Genomic DNA, 12,381 nt, shown 5'->3' with positions numbered 1-12,381 from the left:
AAAGCAGAAAGACCCTCACCGTCATTTTATTTCTGAAATCCCTGCACAGTAGAGCTCCCTGAGTTAATTAATATTAAAAATAGTATCCAAAAATGCCATAATTTATTTTACTCTAAGGAGAAATTGTAAATTTCAGCATCACAGAGACAGAATGAAACATTTAAGGCTTGCTAATAATCATAGTAATAATTGTATTTCCAGTGCAATATACCAGGTAATTTCCATGAATTTTATTCTTTAATTCTCATGGCCGCCCTTTGAGGTAGGAAGTAGGAAGCTCATAATGTGAAAACTGACGCTTGATGAGACTAAATTGATCACAGTGGCCCAGCAAACACTGGGGGATTCAAAACCAAATCTGGTTCCTGGACTCCTGACTGCGGAGATTTGTGCTATGCCAGGACCCTGGGCGCCCAGCCCAGCTTCCCAATGGAGAGCCCACATCAAACAAGAGCTCTTTTCTATTATAAACCATGCAGAGTTTTGAACTCACTGTCAATTTCAGTGACAGACGCTCATTCAAGGCATCCCAAGCATTAAATTTAAGTAAATCCATTCCCAGCTCTGTTCAACTCAAGTTCAAAAACCTAAACTCCAAGAACTATCTTTAAGCAAAGGTGTTCTCTGTAGATGTATTTGACTTGTGTTGCATTAGGAACGTCTTGCTTTCGTAGAGCTGACTCTGTAAGGATCATCTTTGTTTGGTAGCCTGAGGTGTGACGTTAGCAGTGTACCTTGAACCTCAACCAAATACCTGCATTTTGTGTGTGTGCTCTTCTGCTTCACAGGAAGTGGTGATTTCCTATGTATTCAACATCTTCATGCTAGTGTGATAATGTATCAAACTTCACTTCTTTGATATTCCGAGACACTTAGAAGTAAAGTTTCTCCTCTTGAATGCACTATAACATCTCTGGATCAACCTCTGAACGTTTCTATATCCCTCACAGCAGACCTTCAAACCATCTGGAAATTCAGTTCTGAGTCACTTCTACACACATTCCCAAAACTGACAGCTTGATTAGAAAGTGGTTAGGTTACGAAAAAGATACTTGCACACACATGTTTATAGCAGCACAATTTGCAATTGCAAAAATGTGGAACCAACCCAAATGCCCATCAGTCAATGAGTGGATAAAGAAACGTGTGTGTGTGTGTGTGTGTGTGTGTGTGTATGTATGTGTGTGTATATATATATATGTATATATACATATATGATGGAATACTACTCAACCGTAATAAGGAATGAATTAATGGCATTCACAACAACCTGGATGAGATTGGAGACTATTATTCTAAGTGAAGTAACCCGGGAATGCAAAGCCAAACATCATATGTTCTCACTCAAAAGTGGGAGCTAAGCTATGAGGATGGAAAGGCATAAGAATGATAAAATAGACCTTGGGGACTCAGGGAAAGGGTGTGAAGGGGATGAGGAATAGAAGACTACAAATTGAACTCAGCATATACTGCTTGGGTTCCCCCAAAACCTATGGAAATAAAGAAAAAGAAAGGAAGTAGTTAGGTTACTAAAAAATACCCCACAAAGAATTTGCTCTTGGCCCCTGCAAGATAATAAAGTGCAAGCCCATGAAGAATTCTAAAAGTAAAACCAATGCACTTTTGGGACAGGTGTCCAGAGAAACCACCCTGAATTTTCTGGGACTCACTTTTCACCTGCCTCTGCTCTTCCAAAGTTGTAGAGAGATCTTTTAAGCCTGTAGTCAGATGACACCAGGTCTCCTCCAAAGCTCTGCAGTGCCTTCTTCCTGCATCACTCTGCACAAACAGGAAGCCCAACAGGCAGGGCCTCCCTTCCGCTCCAAACCACCTCTGCCCATTTGTCCCTCACTGCCCTGCCAGGCACACTGGGATCACATCTCCTTTTCGAAGGGCTGATTGCCATCTTCCTTCAGGGCGTTTTCTTCACTGCCTCCTCCTCCATCCATCTCTCTATACCCCTCTATCTTGTGTTAAATTACCCATCATCAAATGACATTAATTTTTGGGAGTCTGAGGTGGGAGGATCACTCGAGCCCCAGAGTTGGAAGTTGCAGTGAGCTATGGTCACATCACTGCACTCCGGCCTGGACAACAGAGTGAGATCCTGTCTCAAAAAAATAATAATTTTAAAAAATTTTCCTCCATAAAACATAACCCCTGTATTAGTCTGTTTTTACACTGCTGATAAAGACATACCCAAGACTGGGCAATTTATAAAAGAAAAAGGTTTAATGGACTTACAGTTCCACATGGCTGGAGAGGCCTCACAATCATGGCGAAGGCAAGGAGGAGCAAGTCACGTCTTACATGATGGCAGCAGGCAAAGAGAGAGCTTGTGCAGGGCAACTCCCCCTTAGAAAACCATCAGACCTCCTGAGCCTTATTCACTATCCTGAGAACAACACAGGAAAGACCTGCCCACATGATCAATTACCTCCCACCAGATCCCTCCCACAACACATGGGATTCAAAATGAGAATTAGGTGGGGACACAGCCAAATCATATCCAGCCCCGTGTGTGCAAGGATTTTGTCTCATTTATTCACTAAGACCTTACCTAGAAGAGGACCTGACACTCAGTGGCTCTCAAAAATAATCTTTTAAATGAATAAATAAATAAAATATTTTAATGAAAACATTCTGTGTAGTTAACATTTGAGACAGATCAACATTTGAAATATAGGTTTGGTGTATTTGGACGCATATGTTATTACAGTGATGTTTAAATGAAAGATTGATTCTGAATATTTTGTTTTCCTCTGTAGACCAAACTGTTACTCATTCTGCTTCATAAGTGAGTGTTAACATTCATTTTAGGGAAAGAATATTCAAATAGATTCTATTTATTTAAATACTCAGTAGGGAATGAAGAATATTATTTGTATTGTTTATAGCAAAAAGCACATAGTTGAAAATAAAACTGCTATTTGCATTTTAGTAGTAGCAATTGCAGATAAAAGACCGGAGGTATCCAGAAGATGCACCGATTAATTGCAGCATTTGTGTTGTCAGCGTATCTGTGTAGCCATGTGCATCCCTTAAAAGATATCAAATTAAATACCTTTCCCTTCAGTTGAAATGACATTCTTTTTCTGGTATTTGAAATTAAATTTAAGATCAATTGAATATCCTTTAGAAACACTTTACAAAAAAGATGTTTAGTTCAGCAGAAAGAAGCCACGTATTTACTTTCTAAATTGTAGAGATAAAAATATTCCTTGTGTGTGTTTTTTTAAGGTTTCATTTGTTTTTCCATTTTCAGAAATTGAAAAGGGAGGGTGTGGGGATCCTGGAATCCCCGCCTATGGGAAGCGGATGGGCAGCAGTTTCCTCCATGGAGATACACTCACCTTTGAATGCCCGGCAGCCTTTGAGCTGGTGGGGGAGAGAGTTATCACCTGTCAGCAGAACAATCAGTGGTCTGGCAACAAGCCCAGCTGTGTATGTGAGTATTATGCCTTGATCTGCACTCCCTCCCCCTCCTGTCCTGCAAGGATCTTGCAAGGGGAGAAAAGGAGAAAGACACAGACCGCCCATTTAGGGAGGGCAGCTTTCAGAATAGCTCGGGGTGCCACATTTACTGGAAACGTGCAAGGACGTTCTCGAACACCAACTTGCCTGCTTTCTTCATTTAATAAAAACTAATTTATAGTTTCATTACATCTACTCGACAAAATGTACTTGAACGTTTCGTACCAGAAAGGGTCATCACATATATAGTTTCCTTCAAAAGCCAGTGATGATCTGCTGTATCAGACATCAGTACAGCAACAGAGTCCTTTGTGACTTAATAATGCTGTATAACACTTAAACACAAGTTGTTCACCAGTGTGAGCATGGGTGGTGGTATTGGTTTGGAATTCAGTTGATGAGCTGCCCACTTCCTCTTAAGAATACTATTTTAACAAGTAGAAAAGGCTTCACAGTCGATTTTAAAGGAGAGTTTTTTTATTTGTCAATAAATATAGCAATGGCTGAAAAGTGTGTACAAAATTATATGGAATAACAAGCAAAAATGTTCTCTAGAGATAAATCCAACACTTTCTCCCTCCAAAAAAAATTTATATAATATGTATGATTTTAAGCACACATTCTTAAAAGTAAATTTTTCAAAATATTTTATATTATCCAACTAGAACATGATCTGATGTTTCCAAGTTATTTATTTATTCATCTTTACCCTCTAACTAATAAAAATTTTAAATAAGTGGAGAAAATGCACTTACAGGAAAGTATAAAATATAAATTTAAAAGTTATCATGAAAGAGCAGGCTGAATTGTTCCTATGATATAGGAATATACTTTTCCATATTAATATTTGCTCTTCTGAAGGCAGAAAATTATAACTAGAAATTATAATATTTGGTGCACGTTTTCAGTCAACTGGAAAGGATCATTTTTGAACCACGCTTGTGCTTGATTATGTATAGGTTCTGGTTGTGCTCTATATGATAATGAAATATTCGACTTACAAATTAGGAAAGGAGAAAACATTATGGTCCAGAATTACTTATATTAAAATAGTTGGATCATCATAGCTATTTGCAGGCATGAATTGCCTTTCCAGGTTCTTAGCCGTCTGTTTCACCTGTCAATTCTTTGGATATGTGCATAACTGTTTGAAAATATATTTGCGTCTTCACAGTTTCATGTTTCTTCAACTTTACGGCATCATCTGGGATTATTCTGTCACCAAATTATCCAGAGGAATATGGGAACAACATGAACTGTGTCTGGTTGATTATCTCGGAGCCAGGAAGTCGAATTCACCTAATCTTTAATGATTTTGATGTGGAACCTCAATTTGACTTTCTCGCGGTCAAGGATGATGGCATTTCTGACATAACTGTCCTGGGTACTTTTTCTGGCAATGAAGTGCCTTCCCAGCTGGCCAGCAGTGGGCATATAGTTCGCTTGGAATTTCAGTCTGACCATTCCACTACTGGCAGAGGGTTCAACATCACTTACACCAGTAAGTACGCCCACACAGTCAACACATCCAAGTTCTCATTTTACTTACATGTTTCCATTTTGCTTATATGTATGTGAAGTTGCATTTCAAGGTTGATACTTCAGAGGTTTTATAATCATTATGAAAATTACAGTAGTAAAATTATAGTGTTATTGCTGAAAACTTAAAAACAAATGTATCACTGTATTTAGATAGGTGGCTTCATCACTCCTAAACTAAGGAGCTGGATCTCCTCTCTCTTTCATCTCCTTACATCTCTTTCTCTCCGGTTTTCCATTTATCCATCCATCCATTCATCGATCCATCATTCCATCCATCCGTGCACCCACCAAACCATTATTCCATCTATTCTTCCATTCGTCCATCCATCTATCCATCTGTATCCTTTCATTCATCCATCCATCATTTCATCCATCCATGCATCTGTCCATCCTTTCTTCCCTCCATCTTTCCATCCATCCTTCCGTCTATCCATCCATCCATCGTTCCATCCATTCATCATTCCATCCATCCATCGTTCCATCAATCCATTGTTTATCCATCTTTCCATCCATCCATTCATCATTCATCCATCTGTCCATCCATTCATCCATTATTCCATCTATCATTCCATTTATCCTTCCATCCATCAATCCATATCCTTCCATTCCATCGTTTTGTCCATTTATCTATTATTTCACCCATCCATCCATTCATCTATATCCTTCCATTTATGCATCCTTCCATCTGTCCATCCATCCATGCATGCATGCATTCATCCATCCATCCTTCCATTCATCTTTCCATCCATCCCTCCATTCATCTTTCTTTCCATCCCTCCATTCATCCAGCCAGTCACCCATTCTTCCTTTCTTCCTTCTATTCTTCCTCCCATCTATACAACCATCCACCCACCCACTCAGCCACTTATGCATCTTTCTTGCAACAAAGTAGTGTAGTAAAAACAACTGTGTAATATGATGTCAGGAGCCAAGGATTAAAATACAGCACTAGTATGTAATTAGTGAAGTTTAATGACAGCCAATTCTCTGCTTTAGGCTCCTCATTTTAAAACCTATTTTATATAAGAATGTCTACTTAAATGCACTGTAGAGGGAATAAAGTGAGAGAATATTAATATGAATAATACTACATTATGATGTGTTAACTGCCTAGTTTCTTAGGCACAATACTTAGAATTGGACAATAATTGTTTCATTTAGTGTTATAGTAACTAGAGGATATAAGTTTAATAGTCTCTCATTCTGTAAATAAAGATAGCTAGGCTTAGAGCATCACAGTCATATGCCCAAAGTCAGAGTGCTCTGACATAGTAAGAAAAAGTCAGCATTCTAACGAGAGAAACCCTGAGCCCAAACACTTTCTACCACCCACCATATCGGTTCTCTCTTTGTCTAAGCTCCTATGAAAAGTGCTTTTCAAACCCTAAATTGCTGTATAAATGATAGTTATATTTGTTCATCTCCCTGCTCGCTCTTTCTCACTAGACAGTGATATCCTATTTATTAATGTATTATCTATCTATGAATGATACAACTGAAATTTATATAATTATATACATTATATGAATGCTTTATAAGCTTTTTCTGCTTTCTTCTTTTTTAATACATGTAATTAATGCTCAAGTATTTTTATTCCTTTTTTCTTCTTCTTTTTCTTTCAGCATTTGGTCAGAATGAGTGCCATGATCCTGGCATTCCTATAAACGGACGACGTTTTGGTGACAGGTTTCTACTCGGGAGCTCGGTTTCTTTCCACTGTGACGATGGCTTTGTCAAGACCCAGGGATCCGAGTCCATTACCTGCATCCTGCAAGACGGGAACGTGGTCTGGAGCTCCACCGTGCCCCGCTGTGAAGGTGCAGTCCCTGCCACCCCCCACTCTGCTCCTTTGAAATCACACATCTATCTTCAGGCACACACACAAACCAACAAACTGTGTTAGCTTGCTAGGGCTGCCCTAACAAAATACCACACACAGTCACTTAACCAACAGGAATGTACAGTCTCCCAGTTCTGGAGGTGGGAAGTCTGAGATCCAGGTGTCATCGGCAGGGTGGGGTCCTTATGGGACTCTGAGGGAGGATCTGCCTCAGGCTGGTCCTCCAGCTCCTGGCGGTTTTTGGCAATCTCTGTCATTCCATGGCTGGAGAAGCCTCACCCTCATCTCTGCCTCCAGACTCACAAGGAACACTCCCTGTGTGTGTGTCTGTCCCTGTGTCTAAATTCTCCTTGTTAAAAGGACACAATCATATTGGATTGGGGTCCCCCTCTTCCAGCAACACCTTATCCTAACTAAATTCATCTGCAAGGGCCCTATCTTCAAATACAGTCACCATCTGAGGTGCTGAGGGTTAGGAACTCAATGTGTGATTTTTTGGGGGGACAGAATTCAACCTATAACAGTGTTGCTTATGGTTAACTATTTTGTTGTTCTTGTTACAGCTGACATAAATACCACCTAATTTTCTTCCTCATATTTCTGTTCTGGTTACTTATCTAATAAATATAGAGAGGAAAATATTTTAAGGAAAAAGATGTTGCCTCTAATAATTACTCATTTTAAAAATGTTTACTTAGAGTATATGTTCACAGTCCATATCAGAATAGTCAGTGCACAAAAAGCTAAGAAAATATTTTTTAAAAACTTACCTCTAGTGCATATCAAAGAAGTACAAATTTAAGAAGAAAAGTAAAATATCATTTTTGTCTAACTTGTTAGCATAGATTTAAACAGGTGAATGAGTTGTATTATTGAAAAGGTTATGTAGAAACTGGCATTTCCTAATCATGCTATTGATTATATAAAATCATGGTATTGTCGTGTAAATTCTTAGTAGGACTGTTAAAATTGTTCTTGTCTTTTGAGTCATAAATTATATTCCTGGATCAATATCATAAAGAAATAATCAAGCAACTATGCAGATTTTTTTCAAGAATGTTTTCTGCAAGACTATTTATAGCAGTGAAGAGTTGGAAATGATTCAATTTCAAACAGTAGAGGATTGATTAGATAAATCATGAAGAATAACAGGTATCAATACAAAGATCATAAGATCAAAGCATCTCAGGTGTCCTTAGCATGTGAAAAACGAAGGATGCAGGCACATGTGTCATAAATACATACATATCTCATGATAATAACTTTGTAAAACACTAAAAAAAGGCTACACACCAAAATGTTAATTGTGGTTATGGGTGATTTTTCCCTCTTAGTTTATTTTTATTTTCTCAGTTGTCTTTAGTCAACATGTATTTATTTTTAATAAGTGAATAGAAAAGGAATATATGTTAAATATCATATACAGTTGAGAATTTCTGCCCTGTCTAAAATACCTCAAAATAACATTCTCAGACCTATCATCTTTATCAAGGACTCTAAGCAGAGCTGGCATCTAGGTGTGCGGCATTAAACTCCTCCATGACAACCACAGTATGGTGGGGGCATGATCCTTCACCACCTCATGCTGCCCTGGCCCCACCTCCAAAGAAGTTACTCACCATTACTCAAAGTAGAAACGCTTTTTTTTTTTTTTTTGAGACAGAGTCTGGCTCTTTCGTCCAGTCTGGAATGCACTGGTGCAATCTCAGCTCACTGCAACCTCCACCTCCCAGATTCAAGCAGTTCTTCTGCCTCAGCCTTCCTGAGTAACTGGGACTACAGACACCTGCCACCACGCCTGGCTAATTTTTGTATTTTTAGTAGAGGGGAGGTTTCACCATGTTGGCCAGGCTGGTCTCAAACTCCTGACCTCAGAGGAGAAGTAGAAACTTCTAAGCAGGTCCTATTTATCGTATCGTCTGGTAATACTACATGTAAAGGAGGGTGTTCTGATGTTCACCCTTTTCATACATTGTTAAAACAATTTGTGGGTGGACAAGAAGCGCCACCCATGGGTGAAATATTGATACATAGAAGGGCAACAAAACACTCTTAATAGCTGAAATTTCATTTGTATGTATTTCCATCACATATTGTAAATGTACAGTTTTTATGTTTTATGCTGTACAAAATGTTAATAAATGGGTAGGTTTTCATCTTTTATAAATGAGTACATATATACACATGTGGTGCTCAGATATATGATACTAATTACAGGGCACAGTTAGTAACAGGTGCAAATTGTATTCTAGCCAAGCATATTTCACTGATTTGGAAGCATGAATTTTCAGGAGAAAGAAGTTTAAAGTGAACACTACACTCTCATCTCTGTTCTGTCCTGGCCACAAATCAAGCTGTGCCTTATGTCCTTTACCATAATAGGCTGATTGCAGATATGTTACAAGCTGCAGGGTGAGTGTGGACCACAGCACAAACAGGATGAGGTTAAAGGCAAAACCCAGCTATAGATTGTTAACAAAGGAAACCCTTGGCAGAAAGAAAAAGCTAATAGGAAAAGATGTTAAAAGTCTACCTGCGTTGAGACACCTAATGACTGACAGCAGCTGAGCCTCAGAGAAGGTAGGGGACGCTCCGATGGAACAGGCAGGTACCCTGATCACTGCCTCTGCTGAAAACAAATAGCCAACTTTCAGAAGTAAATGCATCTAGTAGGGGAAAAAAAATAAAATAGCAATGAAGTAGTGAGTAATACAGATAACAAACTTGATTTAAGATATGTTTCAAGAACCTCACATCCCTTACAGAATACTCTAATTTATTGTTTTTCTCGAAAAATGTTTCGTTTAAATCAATTATATAACTGACCACAAAGTGAACCTTAACAAATTAAAATAAGTTATAGGTCTCATGCCCTGTAATATTCCGATTAAAGTAGAGACATGTAATAAAAATAGAATTACAAGCAAATCTTATCCATCAAAAGTCCACTATAATTTTACATTAAAGAGAAACTCAAACCTTAACGCCTATACTACCCATCTGGAAACCATGAGAGCAGTACTTTCTATGAGAAACAATGTGAGACAGCAAAACCTGTGTTTCAAGGAAAATGTCTATCTTTAAGTCCTCTAACGTAGAACAGAATGATCAAAAAATAAAGAAATTTAATAAGATTAAAAAGTGAGAAAAAACAAAAATAAATTAGGATGCTATTAATAAAATTCAAGTGTTATAAACAATTTAAAGCAAGAGTGAGTTGTTAATATCAATAAAATAAACTTTATGATTCTGATAAAAGGAACTAGGAAAGGAAAATGTTATATTTAGTAACATAAAAGAGAAATTATCCGTACCATAAAAATAATATAACTTTACATAAACAGTGAAAAGCTCACAATAGAGCATTTTTTTTATTTAAAAGCGTAGGTTATTTATTTATTCTGGCAGAATTTCCTGGATGCCAGGCACATGTTGAGTATAAATTGTATGGCCTCCGGGCAAAAGGTTTCTCTTTCTTTCTTTCTTCTGCTTCTAACAGGCTCGTATTCCTCAATGCAGCTCAGTGGCATCATGAAAATCTCAAGCTATTTTGGGGAAAAATGACTATACATGAAAACACCAACTATGTGGCAGCAAATCTTAAAGTCTGTAGAAAACGGGTGATTTTTTTAGCAAAAGATAAAATACCAAAAATGACTCAAATAAAAAGTATAAAATGTGCATAAAGTACCATAGAAAAGAATTGAAAAAAAAGATTAAGGATTGAACATTGAAAAAGATACAAGTACCCTACAGGGGTGTGAGTGAGTTCTCTTTCAAGTCTAGAGAACTTTACTGTTGTGCACTAGCACAGATAATGGAGAAGACAGGCTGCCTCCTTCATAACATTTCATCAAGCCAGCATTAATGTAACCCAAATGAGATTGTTCTAATAAAAATAAAGCCATAGGAAAATACACATATGTAATCAAGAAGGGGTGTATGTGTGTGTGTGTATTTTAGAAATACAGTATCAGGGAATTCATCACTGTAATTTAAATCATCAAAAAAAAAGCAAAGAAGAAATTGCTTTCTAAACACCTCATTGACTCATTGGTATATTTGCTTTTTTTGTTATCAGCTAAGTGAGTATGAACATCATTGATGATGTTCATCAAATATTTTTGGTCTCCATCAGGTGGAATGTTTTTTCTTGAATCTTGTAGATTAAAGGAACCTTGTCATGGGTTCTGGTCAATTAGGTATATGAGGAAATGCTGTACTCAACTTCTGGGTCAGCGTCTTTGATTGCTTTCCTAAGCCCTTTTTCCACCTGCCATAGCAACTGAAGAAGGGACCTGTGTCTCACAGACCTAGACATGCCACATTTGTGAGAAATTCACTTCCCATTGTAGCTACTACAGTTGCAGGGCTGTTTGTTACCGCAGTGTAATCTAATCCAAACTGACTAATACAAACTTATTACTTACTATTTACTTACTTACAATCTACTTACTGAGATTATTATTATTTTAGTGTAAATTTTGCTCATCGGCAGTGTTATTATTAAAGTGTCTATTTCATCAGGATAAAGCAATGCAGGTTCTAACATACACTGTAAATTACAAAGTGATGGGTAAGAGTGTAATAAAATAATTAATATTTGGCAAGTTAGACATATTCCAAGAAACATAAAAATGCAAAATAAAATTACTAAAGTAAAGGAAACTTTTGGTTGGTTTTGTATTTATGTGGAAATTAACACATAGAAATAACTTATCATGCAGATTTTAGAAATAGCTCAACTATCATAATTTTTTTGGAATTCTGCATCTGCCATATGTCTTTCTTATATAATATCTTTGGATGGTTAAACATGACAAAATAAAAGTCATATATTTAACATATTTAATTTTGCTTATGTTGTATTCGTAAAAGAATTTGTTGCATTGCTTTAAAAAACAAAAGAATTGAATTACGTATAATTATGTATATGGATATGTGATTCATAGGCTCCAAATGTGAATTTAAGAAATTAACTAGAAAAATTAAAATATTAATAAGTATAAATTGGTTGTTTTGAAAATTATCACAAAAAATCAAGTGTTCTTCAGGAGCTCAAGTTAATAAAAATTACCCTGATTTCATATTTTTAAACTACAGAATAATGCATAGGTATAAAAATAACAATTGCAACTTATTTGGGAAAAATATATACATATCAAAAAATATGATCTATAAAGCAATCCCAGTGCTATCCATCATTAACATGTTTTTAATTTCTACTCCCGTGTTCACTGAATAAAATTTTTCTTTTATTACATTTATAATAGATGGACAATTTTTTATCCTGCTTTTCAAGTTTAACATTCTATTGCAAAGATTTTCCCATATCAACAAAATTTCCAAACGTTACTTCAAATATATTTCCCACATTCCAATATATGGTCATGCAGTTTCCATAAATTTTTGCTTTTATTTTTTCTGTATTTGTTTCCTGACGTAAATTAAGATGCTATTGGTAAATCCATAAATTTCACTAATTCACATTTTTTCTAGCATCAAAACATGGCTAAAATGATACA

At 36.7% G+C, this 12,381-nt stretch overlaps 1 protein-coding gene across 2 annotated transcripts in view; it reads left to right on the top strand.

Moving 5' to 3' along the window:
- The window catches only part of CSMD1 (CUB and Sushi multiple domains 1), a 2,071,408-nt gene that overhangs the window by 1,593,684 nt on the left and 465,343 nt on the right, over positions 1-12,381 (top strand). For both annotated transcript variants that reach the window (XM_055349528.2, XM_055349527.2), the window contains exons 13-15: positions 3,266-3,448; positions 4,649-4,975; positions 6,639-6,833. In XM_055349528.2, the coding sequence (XP_055205503.2) occupies positions 3,266-3,448; positions 4,649-4,975; positions 6,639-6,833 (705 nt within the window). The remainder of the gene's footprint in view (positions 1-3,265; positions 3,449-4,648; positions 4,976-6,638; positions 6,834-12,381) is intronic.

The sequence above is a fragment of the Gorilla gorilla genome, chromosome 7 (assembly GCF_029281585.2).
Source record: "Gorilla gorilla gorilla isolate KB3781 chromosome 7, NHGRI_mGorGor1-v2.1_pri, whole genome shotgun sequence".
NCBI lineage: Eukaryota > Metazoa > Chordata > Mammalia > Primates > Hominidae > Gorilla > Gorilla gorilla.
This window is presented reverse-complemented; position numbering and strand designations above follow the sequence as displayed.